The 20,889-nt window shown below is 38.9% G+C and overlaps 1 protein-coding gene across 3 annotated transcripts; it reads left to right on the top strand.

The window, feature by feature from the left end:
• The first annotated feature begins 974 nt into the window (after positions 1 to 974).
• NAPG (NSF attachment protein gamma) lies at positions 975 to 18,203 on the top strand. Of its 3 annotated transcripts, XM_040687771.2 has the most exons (13): positions 975 to 1,311; positions 1,988 to 2,127; positions 5,548 to 5,615; positions 6,857 to 6,941; positions 8,090 to 8,107; positions 8,687 to 8,717; positions 9,659 to 9,768; positions 9,881 to 9,947; positions 10,558 to 10,628; positions 11,765 to 11,843; positions 12,538 to 12,617; positions 14,049 to 14,178; positions 15,291 to 18,203. In XM_040687771.2, exons 2-13 carry the CDS (start codon positions 2,066 to 2,068, stop codon positions 15,438 to 15,440), a joined length of 951 nt encoding a protein of 316 aa, XP_040543705.1. In that variant the 5' UTR covers positions 975 to 1,311; positions 1,988 to 2,065; the 3' UTR covers positions 15,441 to 18,203. The 3 variants fall into 3 exon arrangements, with proteins under 3 accessions (XP_040543705.1, XP_419137.1, XP_046794008.1); XM_419137.8 differs by lacking the exons at positions 975 to 1,311; positions 1,988 to 2,127 and adding an exon at positions 4,097 to 4,175; XM_046938052.1 differs by lacking the exons at positions 975 to 1,311; positions 1,988 to 2,127 and having other exon boundaries at positions 5,604 to 6,012; positions 8,080 to 8,107.
• The last annotated feature ends 2,686 nt before the right edge of the window (positions 18,204 to 20,889 follow it).

Raw genomic sequence — 20,889 nt, 5'->3', positions numbered from 1 at the left:
AGAGTTAACATCATTCACTGTTTGTGTCCGAAAAATATTAAAGAAATCGGCGTGAGCAGCAGTAGTCACATAGAGCAGCTCTTTCTGTGTGTTGCTTTCCAGTAACATTCTACGTAGCTGTGGTTGTCAAACCCTGGCAGAAGTACAGGGATATAGAGATGAAACCTTTAGTGTGCCTGTGAAGAAAACAATACATATTTCTTTGGTCAGCTTTAGAAAAAAAAAGACGAAAAAGATGTTCAGAAAAAAGTGTTTCTGTGGCAATTAGGAAGACACAGTTGTTTGCAGTGTGATCTCAGGAACCAGTCCTGTTTGAAGGACACTTGTTCTTACTGTGGCTCCAATTCAGGAAGGATGTTTTGTCATTCTGTGAACCCACTATACAGCTGGGATTGAATGGAAAGGAAGGGCAATTTATTTCTCCACAAATTCCTTTGGAATTGCTTTAGGCATGACATTAGAGCCAAATTAACTTTCAAGAAGCAGCTACTGATGAAATAGCCTTCTCTGCCTGCAGTTCCCTACAGTTTTCCCTCCTGGGTCTTGCAAGACAGTTTGGATGACCACAGCTGTTCCACAGTGCAGATCTTCTCAAAAATTGGTGCTGGGTGACAGACTACAAAGGCTGGAGTTGATTTTGTACTTGAAGTATGACATGCGTGTACTCTGAAAATTAGGTAATTTAAAGCAGCCTTGGCTAGATGATTCAGTGGCAAAGGTAGCTGGATCCTGTAGTTAGTACAGAAGATGAAGGCAATAAATACTGCCATGGCTTGGGATGCAGCATGGTGAAACAGATAGGAATTTCTGAGTCGTAATTTTTGCCTGCAGTTTGTTGCATGGATGTTCAGCATGTGGTGAATCTGCCACAGCTTTTCATTTTCCATTATTTCCAAGGAAATTACACGTGAGGGGATCTTATCAATGCTTAATGGTTGAGGGTCTTTAAGGATGGGGCCAAGCTCTTTGTTAGCGGTGCCCAATGATGGAGGACAACGGGCACCACACAGGAAGGTTCCATCTGAGCTCCAGAAAATAAATTATTTACTTCGAGGGTGACAGAGTGCTGGAACAAGCTGATCAGAGAGACTATGAAGCCTCCTTCTCTGAAGATATTCAAAACCCATCTGGACACTTGCCTGTGTGACCTGCTGTAGGGAATCTGCTTTAGCAGGAGTCGGGCTGGGTGATCTCCAGAGGTCCCTTCCAGCCCCTGTGGTTCTATGATTCTTTGATTACCTCTTTCCTCCAGCTGGAAGAGACATTTATAAGAGCTCTATCCTGTGCTGACTCTCTGCTCTTTGATAAAAGGTGAGCACACAACGTAGTCTTCTGTTACTTAATTAAATGCAATCAGGAGAGAGAAACAAATCTTCAGAGAATCAGTATTTAGTAATTTTGCTGCCCTCAGAGCTATTTGTTTGCTTTCTGCCTTATTCATTAAAACAGGAAGTAGTCTCACAAGCAAATTAATTCTATGGAATTACTCTTAAGACAGAAAAATAAAGGGTACTGGAGCACTGAAGTGCTAGCACTGGGACAGAGTGATCGCAGAACACATTGTTTTGTGTATAAAAGGCCCAAAATGTGTCAGAGTCAATTGTTCATTAGACCATTAGTGTTAGTAGCAGTTTGCCCACAGATTGCTCTCCCTTCTTCACAGGCAATTTCCTCGGCATGGTACTGTAGCTGTTGTTATTGTAGTTATGACTCCAGCTCAGACACTAATAAATCACAATGTACAACTTTCCATATATGCTGCCAAAAGACAGTGTCAGACAGAGCTGGGAAATCCAGATCTCGGAAAACTGAAATTCACCTTCCAGATCCAGTGGAGCAGAAGGAGATAGGATTCAGCAGCTGATTTAAAATACAGTTCACTGCAGTCACTTCTGACTTTCTAGACAAGCATGTGACATCTTAACAGCAAAGTAAGAATTAATCAGGAAACAAATTTAACCACAGTCATCTTGACAATTTCTTACAGCTCACAAGAGCTCTCTGAAGGGATCCTTGGCTGTCCCTGCACTGGGGCTGAGGACAGACCCAGCCATTGTGGTGGAAGATGCTAGCCCCAGCTGCCTGCCTCCAGCATCTAGCCAGAGGTTACACCCCACAAACACGCAGGTATTTTCAAACCTCTTTCAGATAAGATCAGCTGTGATAGTTTATGCAGCTCATTTTCAATAGTCTGCCTATGGTTGATGTGTGCATGAGAAGTGTTGAGATGGGAGATAGAAACCCTCTACAAGGAGTAGTGACAAACAGCTGAGGACTGATTACTAATCAATGGCTTCTACTGGTGCAGCTATTTGCGGAGTTCACATCCATCTAGTAAACAGAAGTTGTAAGCTTGCACTTACAAAAGTTAGTCATTCTGAATGCTGTCACTGTAAAAATTTGTCACATTGTACCTGGGTATTTTCAAATACCAAATTCCAGTTCACAGGCAAGCACCAGATGCTGTGATATGATCCTTCCCAGATGTAAAATCTCTGGAGGTTCCATGTCTACAAAATACAAGCTACCCAGGAATATCCCATTTCATTTAATACTAGTTTTGGAAATGTGTCGTCTGGACATTCCAATATAAAATGTAACCAGACAGTGCACACGCATAGACTCACAAAAAAGTCAGAAGCTCTTTATATCCCAGGGAACACAGCTGGCCAAGAACACTACCACAAACAAACAAGAAAACAGGTCACTCACTGGGTGCTTCAGAAGCACTCTCTGAGATTATTCTGCCTGTTAATGCATCAGCTCTGTGATTTCTTTTTTACAGCTGCCTATCACCTGCTAGAAATGCTACCTTCTTTTCTACTTTTTTACAGAATACAGAATAAAAGTAAATAACACAGTGGGGATTTTCCACCATCTGCTATAGATAGCATCACCAGTGTAGTACAATAACTAAAGTTAGAAGAAAAAATGTCCATGTCATCAGGGGAGTGCTGGAAATGGTAAAGGATGGGAAAGCAATTCAGAACAGTGTACCTGATGCCTACAGAGCATGTTTTGGGTACCCCATCCCTGGTGGCACTCAAGGCCAGGTTGGATGGGGTCCTGGGTGGCTGAGCTGGTGGGTAGCAGCCCTGCCTATGATGTGGGAGTTGGGGCTGGGTGTGTTTTGAGGTCCCTTCCAACCCAAGCCATTCTGTGATTCCATATCAACTTTGGTTCTTTTTCCCATTTAAGGCAGAAAACAAAATCGCGTAACTCTGATTCCTATAAACAATATGGACTTTGAATGACTCCTATGATCTGAATAAAGGGTTTTACAGGTTTAACCAGTTTCCCATTTTGCTTTTTGCCCATGTGATGACAAATATTTCTCTTGTTTAGATTACTGAGAGACAACACTGGAATCCAAGTTTGGAGAATAAACACCTTTTCAAATCCATTCACTCATAAGTCTGTCACTCAAAGACGCTTCAGATTATGGAAAACAAGGAGTAGGGGAAACTCAAAATATGTGCAGCAAGGCAGACTTTGGCATTTTCCGTTCAGTTACTGAGTGTTTAACTTGCCATAGCCCACAGAGGCTTGAACTTCAGTCAAGCTCCTCCTCCTGCTTTGGATGAGAGGTAACAGCCTTATGTTGTGCCAGGGGAGGTGCAGGTTGGCTATTAGGGAAAATTTCTTCTCACAAAGAGTGGCACAGGCTGCTCAGGGAGGTGGTGGGGTCACCATCCCTGGAGGTGTTCCAGAACTGTGTGGGTGTAGCGCTGAGGAACATGGTTAGTGGGGATGGTGGTGGTGGGTTGGACTAGATGGTCATAGTGGTCTTTTCTGACCTTAATAATTCTATGACTCGGATTCCTGTGCCACCTGGACTGGAGGCAGCCTCTCGCTTTTACACAAACCAAACGAGCTAGAGAGGCACGTCTCTGCAAAAAGCCCTCTGAAGGCTGTCAGGGAGCAGGACGAGACTCCCAACGGCCCGAACCGCACCTCCAACAGCACACAGCGCCGCCCTGAGGCAGTCACGTCACCAACAGCCGCCGTCAGCAACAAACCCCGCCCCCACGGCAGCGCAGGCGCAGTGAGAAGGCGCAGCACGCAGCCCCGCCCCTGGACGCGTCGTGAGCCCTGCGGCGTTCCGTAGCGGCAGCCACGATGGCGGCGCAGAAGATAAACGAGGCCCTGGAGCACATCGCGAAAGCGGAGAAATAGTGAGCGGGGACGGGGCTGGCCGGTCGGCGGGAAGAAGAGGGCGAAGCGGTTGTCACCTCAGCGATCGGGCCCCAGGGCTCCTCTCCTGCCCGCCGGGCTGGTGCGGGCGGAGTGCCCTGGGAGCTGTAGGCTGCCCGTGATCCCCCCGTGGCTGTGGGCTCGCAGCTGCAGGCGACGTTACCTGCGCGGGAAAGGGGGGGGCAACGAGCGGCTGGGGCGGGCAGCGGGGGATATGGCCTGTCTGAGGCGGGGCTTTTGGGGTCTGTTTGTTTATAGGTGGCCTCAGACACCTGTACGGGCACTTTGCTTAGAGGGCCTGACGTCTGCGTATGGCAGTTGGCAGGCAGGCTCAAGCTCGAGGGTCCCAAATACAAAGAGAGGCTGCTTCAGAATAGCAGTGTGTGCCAGGTGTCTTCCTTGCATTACCTGAGCAGAATGCCTCTTGGTGGAATTCATTTTAAGCTTATCCGGAAAGAGCTTGAAATAAAACAGGCAGCACACGAACAGCATGCATCTTTAAGGCCTGTGTGTTTTATCTCAGTGCCTTTCAGACTTTCTATGATGAGCAGTGCGATAGGAAGGATTGCCTTAGAGCTGTGTGCTGGGGCTTTTGCCTAAGTGAGATGATAATAGTGTTTACAACACATCTCACAATAGTGAGATGATATGCAGTGTTTACAAAATTGCTTTTCCAAACTAAGCATGTAATGCATCTAAAGAGTCTGCCTGTATCAATAGGCTCTAAAGTTGCAGTTTTGTATGTATGCATATATATATATTTTTTTCAAATGAGGAAAGTATAATACTGAGGTCAGCACTGATGACTCACATATTTCATGGAACCACAGAACGGATTGTGTTGGAAAGGACCTCAAAGCCCACCCAGTTCCAACTCTGTGCTGTGGGCAGGGCTGCCATCTACCAGCTTAGCTGCCCAGGGCCCTGTATTTATGTATGTGTGGGTGCAGTTATAAGCTGCTATAGGCATAACAGGAAAAATCCTTGAGGTTTTACATTTGTATGTAAATCTTTCAGTTGTGTACAAAACAGAGTCTGATGATTCTCACGTGGAAGTATTTTTTCTTTTCTTCACAGTGTTGAGGATCTGAAGTGGTGATGATGTTCTGGGGACTGAAGCAGAAGCATGTTATTGCAGGGCATGTAGCTATGGGAGATCACTGTAGTACTTTATACAAGTCCAAACAGTGCTGCCATTTTTTTTTTGCAGTTGTGATTCCACCATGGTACTGGCACAGGGGTAATTGCTCTCTTTCAGAGGCTGTCTGAAGTTTTAAATCTATATGAAGTACTCTAAAGGTGAAACATAGAAGTATTACTCATTGTTAATAGTCCTTTCTTCTTGCATTTTAGCCTGAAAACTGGATTTTTAAAATGGAAACCAGATTATGATAGTGCAGCTACTGAATATGGAAAGGCAGGTATGTGTGGTTGTAAATACGGGCACATATTTCATGGTTTCAAAACACTCTTTAAGCTTGATCCCCAGTAATATTTTATTTAGTTTTAGTATATTACTGTATAAGTACAACTGTTGTGAAGACTAAGGTAAGGAGGGAAATAAATGTTCTTAGTAGCACTGTAAAATCTCAAGTTGTATTTGGAAGTCAATACCAGTTGCAAAAACAATTTGTTCTTTTCAGGTTTACAACTAATGTGTTGGATCTTACTACATATCACAACAGTAAAGCTTTCCTCTTTTCACTTGCCAACCCCCAAGTCACATGATCTTCCCTAACAACAGAAATTTTAGCTGTTCTTAAAACTTCTCTTCTTCACCTTCGTTTGAATTGTCTGACCTAAGAGAATTTCAGTAAGGTAGAGGCACTGTTAGTTTGTGGTGTGGTTTTTTTTCCTATGGATGTGGATTCTTTCCTCCTTTCCTGCTACAGGTGTCACACTAAATATAAAGCTCTGATTTTTTCTCTTGTAAACTTTTTTTTCTTTCGGTTAATAGTAATTTATACATATTTGTACTATTTTTCTCCCCCTCTGGCTTCCTACTGCTAGACATTCCTACTCATTTCTTTAACAGTGAATGAAAAAATGAAAAAAGTTTGAAGAGCAGCTGAAGCATTTACAAATGGAAATTTATTTTCAGTCCTGCTTCAGTATCCTTTGTGAATTGGTTATGTTGAAGGAGTTATTACTAGTTTGTTTTGTCAGTGGTACACTCCTTTTGCTGCCCTACTGGTTTTGTACAAACTATACTGATTACAGAATCACAGTACCATAGGGGCTGGAAGGAACCTCTGAGGACCACCCAGCCCCCTGCTAAAGCAGTTCCCTACAATAGTTTGCATAGAAAAGTATCCAGATGGGTCTTGAATATCTCCAGAAAAGGAGACTCCACAACCACTCTGAGCAGCCTGTTCCAGTGCTCTGTCACCCTTAAAGTACAGAAACTTTTTCTCATGTTTTGATGGGACTTCCTGTGTTCCAGTTTGTGCCTGTTGCCTCTTGTCCTGTCGTTGGGCACCACTGAGGTTAAGTGGTCACCACTTAACGCTGTGGTGGGATTTCCTGGCTACAATTTAGCAGGCCATTCAGTTTGTCTAAGCTGCCTGCTCGCATCTTTGGATGATTGAATACTTCAGCAGATGTGGTTTAAAAAAAAAAAGGCAAATTATAAATGAGAACTTCGTTTGTTTTTTTTTTGCAGCTGTTGCCTTTAAAAATGCCAAGCAGTTTGACCAGGCAAGGGAAGCCTGTTTACGAGAAGCTGAAGCACATGAGAACAACAAAGCGTATCTTTTCATTACTTTTGTTTTCCAAGAAGTTACTTGCTGTTTAGTATGGGGTAATGGGTAGAAAATATATTTAAATATATTTATTATTTTTTTTATTTAAATATATTTATATTATCTTTGCTTATATTGTCAGTCTAAGAAGGTTTTCTTTTAGAAGACTTTGTATGCTGTGAATGGGAAAGCTAAAGAACTCTTGATTAGAAAATCTGTTCTGAATAATATCATACAACCACAGAACTGTTTGAGTTGGCAGGGACCCTTAAAGGTCACCGAGTCCAACTCCCCTGCAATGAACAGGGACACCTACAGCTATATCAGGTTGCTCACAGCCCCACTCAGCCTGGCCTTGAGTGTCTCCAGGTATGGGGCATCCACCACCTCTCTGGACAGCCTGTTTCAATGCCTTACCACCCTTACTGTGAAAAACTTCTCCCTTACATCCAGTCTAAATCTCTCCTTTTTCAGTTTGAAACCATTTCCTTGTGTCCTGTCACAGCAGACCCTGCTGGAGAGTCTGTCCACTTTTCTTCTTAAAGCCCCTCTGTAGGTACTGAAAGGCTGCTCTCAGATATTCCTGGAACCTTCTGTTCTCCAGGCTGAACAGCCCCAGCTCTCTCAGCCTGTCTTCATAGGAGAGGTGTTCCATTCCATGGATCACTTTTCTGGCCCTCCTCTGTATGCTCTTCAGCAGGTCCATGTCTCTCCTGTACTGAGGACTCCACACCTGGACACAGTACTCCAGGTGAGGTCTCACCAGTGCAGAGCAGAAGTGCCTGAAATGCTTAGGTACTACATCATAAATTTTTATAAGCACTTTTAAGTATCTATAGATGGATGGTATTAACTAAATGTGGCTAACATTATTACAGTGCTTGTGGCAACATTTGGTAACCAGGGAGCATATTTTAAATAAACGTGCATTTTGTACAACTTTACATGTGCAATTATCCTTTAATATTTTGCATTTATTCTGTCCTCAGATGCTACTTTTTTTTTGATACTTTGCCTAAAGTATCAACCTTAGCAGGTTCTATTTGTGTTTCTGGGATTCCTTGCTTTGAAACCAATACTTCTATAAGATTTTACATGCTATTGATTTTTCTGCTTTATGTCATTTGTCCTTGACTTGACAACGTTACTTCCAGTCTCTTTCATGCTGCCAAGTAAGTATGGTTGCACTGAGTAATCTGAAGGTTTTTTTTTTTTAACTTATGCTACAAGCATGAGCTGTCATTTTGGTCTCTAGTAAGTGACTCAGTTCAAGTGATTTCACCACTTCAAAATTAGTTTAATGAAAGCATGGGCAAGGAAAGTCTAAAAACCTGCAATGGCTCTCTGAAGAAATTAGTATTTTGACGATCTTTCATAGCTTTTTGTATCAAGTGCTTTTTCTTAGGTAAACTTTCTATAAGTTTGACACTGTGCGCTGCTTTACATATATAGAAATGTAAATAAAGATACTTCAAAACAAGTGAGTGATGACAAAGAATCTAAATATTGCCTGCGGGTCAGATGATGGGAATAGGTTTTTGTCTGGGGGAGCAGTAATTGTGTGGTTGAAATACTTCATTTGTGGAAGATAATCATACACGTGTATTGTCTCATGAAATTAAAGCACTCAAAGCCCCTTCAGTTTGTTAAATATTAACAGTGAGGTGGTAGATGATGCAGGTTAACTTCTTCTGTGTAGTTACAGCTTACTGGAATACACAATATCTAAATTGTAATTTTTTTCTCTGCAGAGCTTATGAACAAGCTGGCATGATGCTAAAGGTATTTTCACTACTACTTTTTATTTGAAAGTTCTCTTTTACATTTTACAGATTCATGCAAGCAAGTTGCATATGGCGGTGATGTTCTTCTGTTGCCTTATAGTCCCCACCAATACCCTCATGAAGTTCAGGGAAACTGTGTTTTTAATTGGAAACGTTTTTTGGTTTTCTTTTGAAGAAGGAAAGGTGAGGCCCTCACATCAGAGGGTAACTGAAGAGTGGTACTTCTGCTGTAAGGTACCAAATTCTTGCCTTACGTTGGGAAGGAACTAATTACTACTTAGGTGAGCAGTGGATTGAAGCAAGAGAAATAAAAGCTCATTCTGGCTCTGTCACAGTATTTTCACTATTGACCAAATACTGTGTTTTTTTTTTTTAACTGATATTATATATTATTGCCTGTTTGCTCCAGCAGTACTGGTTTCATAGGATGGTGGAATTAACATTTCTGCTTGAGGTATTTATGTGAAAGAAAAAAATCTCTTTTCCACTTACTTGACGTAGGGTAGGTTATATGTCACCAGCATCCTTAAATGCGTGTTGCTTAGATGCTGTCTAGCTGCTAGTTACATTAGATTTTAAAGATGGAAAGATTTAAATTAAAGATTGGAAAACAGAAATTTTTGTTTCTAGTTATATCAAAGTTTACAGAGGAAATGACCTGGTTGGTCTGACTCACTTTGGGTGTGAGAAGGCTGCCTGGTAGTTCCCCTCTCTGTGGTTATTCAAAAGAACATAAAGAGTTTGCCAGACTCACTGCTAAACCCTTTCTCAAACGTGTGTTAATACAAAAGGCACATTTCTATACTATTGTATTTTGTCACTTTTTCTTATAAGCTGAAATGCCACAGTATATTATAGCGTATGCCATACATATGGTGTTACAGTTGTTTCATAAGCACGGTTCCTGACAGCGGTGTCCCTCTGACTGTCTCTTTGCAGGAGATGCAGAGGCTCCCTGAAGCTGTTCAGCTGATAGAGAAAGCCAGCATGATGTACCTGGAGAATGGGACACCGGATACAGCAGCCATTGCACTGGAACGGGCTGGGAAGTAAGCTTATAGTATTGGTGGCCAGAATGAATGTGGGGCGGAGGTATCTCCTTGCTTTTCTTCCCTGTCTCTTTGATGGTTTCATCTGAGAAATGACTTATGTTTATTGCAGATTAATAGAAAATGTGAGCCCAGAGAAGGCTGTACAGCTGTATCAGCAAGCAGCATCAGTGTTTGAAGTAAGCTTTGCTTTTTTTTTTTCCTTAACCAGCAGATAAATTTGCCTGGAAGTAAACCAACTTGAATGAATTGGTATTTAGGGTCAGCTGTAATGCTAACAAAATATCTAAGGCTGGCTTCTAAGTTGTTTTGTTTATATTATAAGAAGTCAGTTCTTTTCTCATTCTGGGACTTGACCAAATGTGAGCTCTATATGTTGTCAAGTTTTTCTGCCTCTTGTTGGGCGGTCCAGAGGGTGGGAAATATGGCTGCTGTGCAGTCCTGTAGCTTAAAACAGTTTGAAATCCTTGAAGGCACAAGAACAGTTTGCTTAAAATTCAACCCATCCAATGAGCCGTTTATTACCGTCTTTGACATACTTCCCTACAGGCATTTGCCATATATTACTGGATTAATAAGTTTGCATTGATGCTCTTTTGTTCTTCAGATCCATACAGAAGCTGAATGTGGGACTTGGATGTACTAATACTCTTTGTGTTTCCATTGAGTATGTGAGCTGTTGGTATGGCAGAACAGTTCTTAGTTACAGACAACATAGGTTAAGGTCTAATGGTCTCAATCCTATACAAAGGAAATATGAACACGTGAATTCTTTTTGCTCTTCTCTAGAATGAAGAACGTTTAAGGCAAGCATTAGAAATGTTAGGGAAGGCATCAAGACTTCTAGTCCGAGGACGCAGGTATTGCTTATGTAGATTTCTGTTTACATATAGTTGAATCTATATTTCAAAGGGCAGTTTCATTGTTCTTTTTTTCTTCTTGTTGGCTTTATATACCGTTATTTATGTCTCTTTGAGAATCATAGAATCACAAGGTTGGAAAGGACCTATAAGACACACTCCAAAATAAGATTAAAGTTTCTGTGGGATGTAACAGACTGCCATATTCAGGAGTCATCTATTTTTTGTTCTGAGATAGAAGAATATGAGCTGCAGGGCTTTGTTTCCTCTTTGTTAATACATCTTTAAAGGGCATCCATCAGTTTCACTAGTTGTTAAAGAAGTTCAGGAGCTTTTTTTTTTCAGGCACTTATTTGTAGAAAGTACTTGGAAATCTTTCACAGCTGTGGAATATAAAACAGGGAAATTAATCTGAGGGAAGTAATCTGTTAGCAGCAATCTGATCCCAGACTGAGAATGTGCCTTGGATTCTCCGTGGCATCTTATCTGAAGCATTTATTTCTATTACCAGACCTAACCTGTGGTTCAGCTTAGGCTTGATTTACTAAAGCATATAGTTCTTTTATGAAATTGTCTGTATCTGTTTGACTACTTACAAGAAACCTTATTGTGCAGTGATAATTAGAAAGATAAATTAATAAAGTTACTTCAAAATCTTTCCATGAAAGAGCAAGTCAGTGTAACTTTAGTACACGTGAAATTCTTGGTTGCTCTGTTACATTGCAATTCATGTGCTATTGTTCATTTCAGGAAATTGAATATAGTGGTTAAAAGGAATTTTCAAACTAGAAAACAGTTACTATGATTTCCATTGGTACTTCCTGGATATTGGATTTACAGTAACCTCATGACATACAGGCATTTATTAGAGTCCATTATGAGGCATATATCTTGTACAATGTTGTGAAAAGCTGGGTTTGTCTGAATTAATACCAGAGATGATGTTGGCCTGCATGTATGCAAAAAGGATTGCTGACTTTATATATAGCTGTTGTTAATAAGATCTGCTGCTGATTTTAGTTATGTTGCTTTTTATTAAGGAAAACTTGCATGTGTATTAAACAGCTCACTATGAGCGCTGGGTTTATTATGCTTGTTTCCTGGCACTGATGCTCCTTGTTTTTGTTTCAATTTAGATTGGATGAGGCTGCATTGTCCCTTCAAAAGGAAAAAAGTATTTATAAGGAAATTGAAAATTATCCAACATGCTATAAGGTAAAAATCTAAATGATAATTTTCAGTAGGATATTTCAGGGTTTTCTGAACTAACATAAGCTAGTGGCTGAATTGTCTGACACAATGTACCTCTTGATTCAGAGGTATGTTGCTTGCTAGATAATGAGAATGTGGGGTTGTTAATGTTTCCTTAACCTCTTGTTTTTCACTGCTACAATGTTGATAGGATGCCATTTATCTGTGGAAGCTATCAGAAACATTGAACAGTAATGATTTCTGGACAAGCCTTCAAATCAATTTGAATAAGCCCAGTTTTCTCTTCTGGAATGTGAATTAATTTATTTTGTAACGGGAAGGGTGAGGAGAATCATGGATGTTTTTGTATTACTTTTTTTAATAAGATTGTCTTCTGATCTGCATTTACCTTGATGTTATTTATTCAGGATTCTTAGTAGGAATAGTTACTTTGAGTCCTAAATAAGAATTTTTGGTTGTCTGTTTTGAGTTTGTAATCAATATGACTTGTGTGGCAAGTCACGTAAGGAAAAAAGCATGACCAAGTTTGATGCAACAGTTCATTAACAGTGTTAGAGGAGGTAATCTATTTCATACCAGCTGAAGATCTGGCTTACTACTTTATCATAGTGTGGTTCCAACTTTCTTGTTCAGTTTTAGAATTATTATCATTCTGTTTTTTTAGTTTTTTCCCCCCATGTTTCTTGTTTTTGTTTAGAAAACTATTGCTCAAGTCTTAGTTCATCTTCACAGAAATGATTACGTTGCTGCAGAAAGGTGTGTGAGGGAAAGCTACAGGTAAGTCTACCTAAAATGTAAAACTTTAAGCTGAGTGTTTAATATAGATTTCTCATGAAAAACCAAAGGAAACCTTCTCTGTCAATAAGTTTTAAGCCTCCAAGTCTATTTACTTAAAGTACAATAGCGTTGTCTGTTAAGTAGCCAGCTGTCAGGAATTTTTTTTTTCACTCTTTCAGTATTAGGTTCAGCAGTAATTACCATGTGGTACTTCCTAATGAACATAAAATAAAGTCATAAAGAAGTACTTCAGTGCAACAGATGAAACGAGTTGTAAATTAGAAGTTCTTTCTGTTTTTTTTTTCCTTGTTAAAAGCTGAGCAGAATACTGTTGTGGTTAGAATTCTTTTGTGTGTCTCTTTCAAATGGAGTGGAAGTGGACTACCTGTTGTAAACAAATAGTTGGGATTAAAAGTGAGGATTTCTGGATGTTCTAACTGATTTATTAGAATTACTATTAAAATCTTTCTGTCTTGTTGAAGCCCTTAAAAATTTGTAATTTTAACTTCTCATTAGAGTTAGAGAATGGAAATGTGGAATGCAGTCTTAACATTCATTAATAGCGTCCTAGTACAATCATTGGGACTGTGTAGTATGGTGGTTAGATTGAGGAAAATATTCATCTAAAGGTTTGTTGTTAAAGAAAAACTTGTAGTATGTGAGTTACTGCATTTCTGGTTAAGTTGATGTAGAAGATCTTGCTCTTGTCATATGTTAAAAGAGAAGCAAGATTTTTTTTTTTCCATTTTTTCTTTGAACTGAAAGATGATTTAGAAAGTAAGAACTGATCCATTTTAATAGAAGGAGTTGAAGGAAGTAGTCCTTAGACATCCAAGAGAAATTTCTGGTGTCAAGTCTGGATTAATGTTTAGCCACAGACTCCAGAGGCTTTCATGAAGGTCTCTGTTTCAGCTTTCATTAAGACTTCAGTAACAAAATAGTAAAACATAATGTTTTTACGTAGGCTACGTTTTAAGTGAAGTGACTTGAACATATATCTAAGTTAAATCATTATTTTTAGAAGTAAGTTTTTGAAGATCTGTCTTGAAATGTCTTGGTTGTATTTTCTATGTCTGCAATTTGGATGTTATATAGAAACTCATTACATATTTTTTTTCTTTGCATATAAATTGGAAGAAAAGCTTATTAACTAGTCAGGAAAAATAGAAAAATTCTAATCCTCTGTTCTTGGCTCGACTGTGATTGTGGTCTGATTCTCAGCAAACCAGTATTGCTGAAAGTTGAAGCTTATGGATATAATCTGTGTTCCAGGAAAAATCAAAGTGGTTGTGTTTTGTGGAGTAAATAGTCCATCAGGTTCTCATCAGCTGCTTTCTCTTCTGCTAATTAATCAACATCCTCTAAAAATAGAACACCTGAGCACCAAGTAGATTGCCGAAATGGCCTAAATGAACTGTTAATTTCCTGCAGTATACCAGGATTTAATGGAAGTGAAGACTGTGCAGCACTAGAGCAACTTCTGGAAGGGTATGATCAACAGGATCAGGATCAAGTTTCTGAAGTCTGTAACTTGCCTCTCTTCAAATACATGGACAATGATGTAAGTAGGCAGTTCTCACAGACTTGTAGTTTTGTGGTAGTTTTTGCCTGTTCAGTTTAAGAGAGGTTTTTGTCCATTATAGGAAAAGGAGAGCAGCATCTGTGTATTTTTTGTGACTTGCTTGGTAATCTTGCCTTATGAACTTTACTTTTTTTTCTTTTACTTTACTGCCTGCCTTCTTTAAAGTCCCACACTGTTGTTACGTTCTGATGGTGAGAAGGCTTAGATGAACTAGCAGTTTGTTATCAGTCTGCAGAGTCTAAGTAATTGACCAAAACACAGTTTGCTTTTAATTGGTTCTTCATAGGGCCAGAACTTTGTTTTATCTCATAAATACCGATTTGCTGCCATGTGTGCATAAGCATTACAAAATGAATGTGATGGCTTTGTTGGATGTTTTTTTTAATGCTTATTGTCTAGTAAATCATCAATTGGTGAAAGTTTTTCCATTTTAAGAAAGAAGTCCATATTTTTTTTTAATGGTGCCCTTTTAACTAGTAAGCAGAAAGTATTAAGGATAGGAGAGCCATAAAGTAAAGGAGTTATCAATCCTTGTAGAACTTTGTAACAGTAATGACTAATTTTACTATGTCGAATAGTAAAACCCAAGGTACTACTTCTACTGGAAAAACACTTGCAAGACTACCATAAACAATACCTAGATAATGTATGCAGAGCTGCACACTGAAAACATTCTGGTGTTTTTGTTTGTTTCAAGAAGATTGAATGTCTGAAGCTATAGAATCCAAGGCCCAATTGGATGGGGCTTTGGGCAGCCTAATCCAGTGGAAAGTAACCCTGCTGCCATGGTGGAAGGGTTCAAACTAGATGCCCTTTAAGTTCCTTTCCAACCCAAACTGCTTTATGATTCTATAACGGTTCTGTGATAATGTAGCCAAACTTTCCTGTTATGCTTGATATCAATAGAAGTCTCATCTCCCAGTTTTCAGTGTTTCAGTGGGGGGAAAAAAAAAAGAACACTGGGGTTATTCTAAGCTTTATTATTCTAATTATTATTCTAAGCTGGAAAATGTACTTTGAAAGCAGCATCAATCTATTTTCTGTACTGAGTATAATAGTACAGAAAGTAAACTTTGTTCTTTTATTATTAGTATGCCAAGCTTGGTCTGACCTTGGTGGTCCCAGGAGGTGGAATCAAGAAGAAATCTCCAAACGCTACACAAGACAAAACAAGAGGACCAGCCACAGTGGGCTCTCATGCTGATGAAGAAGAGGATGAATATTCTGGTGGACTGTGCTAGCTGTAGACCTATGTTATGTTAAATATCCAATGTATTTGTGATGTTGAGCGTATCCAAAGGTACCAGATTTACCAGAGCTTCATTGCAATTGTGATATGGGAATGCTAATGTTAACTGGGCAGCTTTTGGCTACAAAAAAAAGGAGAAAAAGCATGATTATACGTATCATCTTGTAACATCTTTTAAATTTCATTTCCTATCTGGTAGGAACATCTTCAGTGCTCTGCCTTCCATTGATGGGGGGAAAAATGAAGGGAATTTTTTAGTAAAAGCACAGTTTAAAAAGAAACCAAAATTCTGAAGAGAAGCACAGGGTAAGGAGAACAACACAAAATCTCAAATACTGGATTTCAATAGTTGACACTTTTTTGGTACCAGTAATGTCTGTGGGCTTTTTCCAAAGTTGAATGTAAGGTTATTTGTCTGGATATTCATCTCCTGTTTAACATTTATTTAAGGAATACTGGCAGACATATTTTCCACTAGTATAGTCACTAAGAGGAGCATTCAGTTAACAAATATTCCCCACTGTGGAATATACATATATATTTTTTTAGGATCCTAAATTTAGCAAGTAATATCCATGTGATTGTAGAAAATACTAAGCCAGCTAATATGGAGCAGTTTCACAAGCTTAAATATATAGATGCACACATTTCACTTTAAGAAAATAATTGACTTAAGTCTTTCAAAATACATTTGTGCACATTGTTTATAATGTACACGTTAGGAATGGAAGGCATTGGCAACCTTTCTTAGCACTGTTTCTGATGCATATCTTAATCAAAAAAAGAAACTGGAGGTAGCAGGTAATGTGCATTGAAAATAAAGATCTGGAGACAACATTTAGCAAAAACTTAGGTGGAATGTTTCAACAGTATGCTTGAGTTTAGTGTTTCAGGTGTTCATTTGCTCGTTAATAATCTCATCTGCAAATTATTTTCCTTTTTTTGAAGCATAGAACATATTCTACAAATGGCAGTCCTCAAACTAGCTGAGAGTTCAAGACAACCATATTTTAGAGCATCTTCTCCATTTTTATTGGATTGCAAGTTGCTGTCTTCTGCAAACTTTGTTATTGTCCACATTCATTTGATCGCTTTATGCTTAAATGTTGTCAACCCTAAAAGTTGCATCTGTAGTCCTTTTTTTTTTTTCAGAAGAACCTTTTCAGGATCTGCACAAGTTGATGTCCAAAGCTCAGTAAGCAGTAGACCACAGTATTAAGTGTTGATACAGTTTGTGCCACATTAAGGTATTGGGTGTCTTCAAAAATATCAAGCATATCAGATGTAATTGTGATGAAGGTAGGCTTTGAGGGCTAGTATTTTACTTGAGGTGGATAGCACTCAGTGCAGTGGGTACACAAGTGACAACATGATTGCAGGCATGGCTGCTATTAAAGTTGTTACTCAAATTAATGGATCAGTTTCGTATCTTTGTGTAATGTAGTAAGCTTTGGTTTTTTTTTTAAAGCTGTTTGAGGGCTTTTTAAAGCTGCTTACCTTTGTTCTGTACCGTCTGATAGCTACATTTCCTTTGTTATTAAGGATATATGTAGAAGTTTTTTGTATGTCTATAGAATATCTTATATGAAATTTTAGGAAGTGAATTACTTTTTTCTCAGAATGATTACTAGTATGCAAAAAAGGTGGTTTCAAAGACTTTCCTGTAGCTCTTCTTTCTTCACCATTGAGGAGACTGGAGTGATGTGCTCCAGCTTCTGCTTTTGGGATTTGTTCAGGAAGGGTCACCATGCACTTTTTATGGGGAGTTTTTATGACGTATTTTTTTTAAAGCACATTTCGAAGCACTGGGAACACTAAGTAATTTTCTTCAAGCTTTTTCCTGCTGCTTCCAATTCTGCAGTTAGTTTTGTTGAATGGTCCCAAAGAGTCTACTTTTTTTGTGTGTGCAGTTGCATATATCTGAGAGGACATACAAGCAGTTTTGTATACTGTGGAAGAACTTGCAGACTTTGTTTGCTTTAGTGCTTGCAACACTAACAGACCCTTACAGATAAAGTTTATGAATTAGCATGCTTTTCATGTTGGAGGAGGGGGGGAGCAAGACTATTTTGTGCACTCCCTCAGTTTTTTTCTTATTAGCCTATACCAAAAGTGTGGAAAATCTGGGACAGAAGTAGCTTTTACTAAACATGTTCAGCTGCCGTTGAAATTAAAGGGCCTTCTTTGGATCTTAGGAGCAGAATCTTAATCTTTGATTGCAATGTTGCTGCAAAGACCAAATCTGCAGAAGTGAAAGTGTCTGAAAATAAGATGGTCTATTTTATATAACCTACTCTCCTATTTTAGGCAATGAAAGTGTGATAGGAATGTTACCTGCCTTTTAGTAAATGTTTAACTGTAGAAGATGCTGTCTGTATATTATGTGTAAGTGTTTCTATCTTTCAAAGCAATTTGCACACTTCTGTAAATACCATTTAAGTGATTTAAAGTGAAAATTTACCATCTACAGCTAGAAGGTTTCTAAAAACAACGTTGGCTGTGAGAGAAATTATACTTGCATGAAGACTGGGCAATGATCAGTGTAATGTATATAAAATTAGATGATTTCTAAATTATCTGTAACTTATGATTCTGTATGCCCAATTGCAGTGTGAAACCTGTGCTTCATTTGTTCCTTTCCAAAATCTGTGGTGTATTAGATTATTAAAAGTGTTTGTAACAACAGTTCTACAGATGCTGCCTCTGAGAAGAGGCTGTGTTTCACCAACATGAAAAATAAAACTTGGAACTGACATTTGTGCTAACTTTCCTGTTGTTGGTCAGGTCCTGCCAAACGCTGCCATTTGAGAATGAATGTTGTTTTGTAATCCCAAGCAGATTTTGTGGCCATTTGTCTATGATTCTTGTTGCCAGGTATTGCAGGTATAATATGTGATGGAGGACTCCCATCTTGGGAAGCTACTGATTCAGTTTTGGATATTGCCAGTCATTGCAGCTTGTCCACTAGGTATTTGTGTACAGTCCATTTCACTTATACTGGTCTTTGTTTTTCTAACTGACCTTTCAGTACCTTTCTGCTGGCTTTTGTTGTCAAGGTAGTGGCTCATCTTCTGCAATTCTGTCTGCTCAGAATAAAAAGGTATGTGTATGTTTTGCATCTGTAGCATTTTGGTTGATTGTCACTTCCCAAAGACTCGTATTCAGAAAACAAATTTGTTTTATTGGGTGATTGTTGGATCTGAATTTGTCCTAAAGAGTGAGAAATAACTGATTCTCCAAGTTCTGGATCTTAATTTGACTAGTTGATCATAAGAAAGACAGAGCTGTGGTTTAGTTAAACAGCATTCTAGTGATGAGGGAGGATCTTCAGAGATGAAGCTCTTGTTTCCATATTTGGACTAGTTAAATATATAGCAAACTCTGAAAGTCCTCTGGAAGAATATTCCAAGGTTTGCCTAGATATACGAAAATTCAGAAGGTACTGAGGGAATGTGGATGGGAGCAGCAGAGATGTGAAGAAAGCCCCTGCACAGAACTATGCTCTGAGTATTGATACTGACTGTAATAGATGCCTCCTGTGTACCTCTGGACTCTGCTAGAGGCAGAAAGAAGTGCCTAGACCAAAATAATGGTGTGCCAGTTGACAGTGGAGAGTATACTAGCAGTAAGAACATTAATTTCTAGCAAGGATAGCTGTTTTGAGATAGTGTTTGCTTTGCAGCAAGAACATATGGAAGTGACTTAATCGCTGTTTAAGTCATAGATATTTGCTGATTTAAAACCAAGACTTGGATGTGGTGAAAGGGAAGATTTTTGGAATGATTTATTCTTAACCTATGACATTTTACTTGTACATTGGAGTGTCACTGATGTAAGTTGAATGGAAACTGATTTTGTTAGAAGTACATAAAATAAGTAGATTTCTGTATGTGCTGAATTCATACGGAAATAGTGAAGAGTGGATGCATTTGAAGTATTATTGGCATGAATTTGAAAACTGCTCTTATAAAACTTTGGTTACGTGACCTTTTTCTAGCTTATTAAATTTTCTAGTAGGTGCTTTACTTGAATTCCATGACAAATGCTGTTCTTCATCTGTTCTGCTTTTTTTCCTTTCCATCTTAAAGCAAATCTGATAGTATTTCTAACAAGAGAAGAAGATACTCGAGGCTGTAAGTTAATAACAAAATGTCTTGAAGTCATTCCAGTGTAGCTTAGGACAAACGTAGTTTTAGTCAGCTCCAGAAACGTGGTTCTTGCCTCTTGAAATATCACAGTTGTAATTTTTTCCCTTCTGTTTTTTTTTTTTTTTTGAGTGACTGAGTTATTCTTTAGGAATAACTATATAACCTGAAAAGGGTAGTATCCAATAGTCTCACATGCCACTGTTCTTCATTTGTATCGTACTTGCACATCTTCATTGTTGAACTTCATTTACTTCCTGCCTATTGAAAATGTTGTTTATTTTGGTCTTTATTTTGATAGCAGAAGCAAAGCTGTCTTTAGTTATCCCAAGTGTCTTGGAGTTTGCTTTATAAAAAAGACTGAGCAATTACATAGAGGTTATGACTCTACTTTATTTGGGGTATTCATTGTTCTGTTGGGTCCTTCTTAGGAAGGCTTTTCTATTCTGTTTGCTGTAGTAGCAAGGTATTTAGATTAGTCTCCATGCAGTCAGTGCATTTTAGAGTGCATTAATGCTTGAGTTAGTGTTAGTGCTATGCAGGAAATACTGTAGAGGGGGAATGAGGGAAAATGGTATGTCAGTTATGTTAGCTGCATCAGAGTACTCATAAATAACTCATGTAAAGAGCTGAACACTTGAGTGTCTCTGGCAGATCAAAAACATTGTAGGTAAAGAGTTTCCATTTTTTTTGGAAAATGGGGATTTGTTGACTGGATTCCTTTGCAACAGCAGTTGGTACAAAGTGGCAGAGTGAAATCTGGAAGCCTAACTATAGTGTTATACTTTAGTTAGTGGGTAAGGCATAAACTTTTCCACAAATCTGTTTGCTGTGGTTTGTTCTTGTGAGGAATGGATAGTACTGTATGTAATGTGAAGATGTCATTCATGTACCACGAATGAAGATAGCATATTGCTACCAGAACTCAGAGGCTAACCTGAAAATGGCATGGGAGAATGTATTACTGAGTTGTTTTCAATACGAAAAGAAACAAAGATTGCACAGATCTTTAGAGTTGAACAGTGTGAACTCTGTAATTCTTAGGAGACCACATCGTTACAGAATGATGTGTTAAAGTCAAAGTTGCTAGAGTACTTGAAGGTGGAAGGCTCTCTGGCACTGAAGTTCTCCACTATGCTGCAAATCATTCCTTGGTTGTTGTGACAAAGAAACTGAGGATGGTAAGAAATAACATGTTTTTTTGTTAAACCAACAAGGAGACCACTAGTTTTAGATGTCTTGTTTCTGATCATCTTGTTTTATAGTGAGAAGTTTTCTGGATATAGGAAATGGAGG

The sequence above is a fragment of the Gallus gallus genome, chromosome 2, assembly GCF_016699485.2.
Source record: "Gallus gallus isolate bGalGal1 chromosome 2, bGalGal1.mat.broiler.GRCg7b, whole genome shotgun sequence".
In the NCBI taxonomy this organism is placed as follows: domain Eukaryota; kingdom Metazoa; phylum Chordata; class Aves; order Galliformes; family Phasianidae; genus Gallus; species Gallus gallus.
The sequence above is the reverse complement of the archived record's forward strand: the minus strand, read 5'-3'. Positions and strand labels throughout refer to the sequence as shown.

Bases quoted from the DNA above. Each gene is read 5' to 3' on its own strand.
- NAPG (XM_040687771.2), top strand. From the start codon at position 2,066: ATGCTAGCCCCAGCTGCCTGCCTCCAGCATCTAGCCAGAGGTTACACC. The intron at 8,718-9,658 runs GTATTTTCACTA...GTCTCTTTGCAG, and splicing joins AAGCTGGCATGATGCTAAAG to GAGATGCAGAGGCTCCCTGA. The intron at 9,769-9,880 runs GTAAGCTTATAG...TGTTTATTGCAG, and splicing joins GCACTGGAACGGGCTGGGAA to ATTAATAGAAAATGTGAGCC.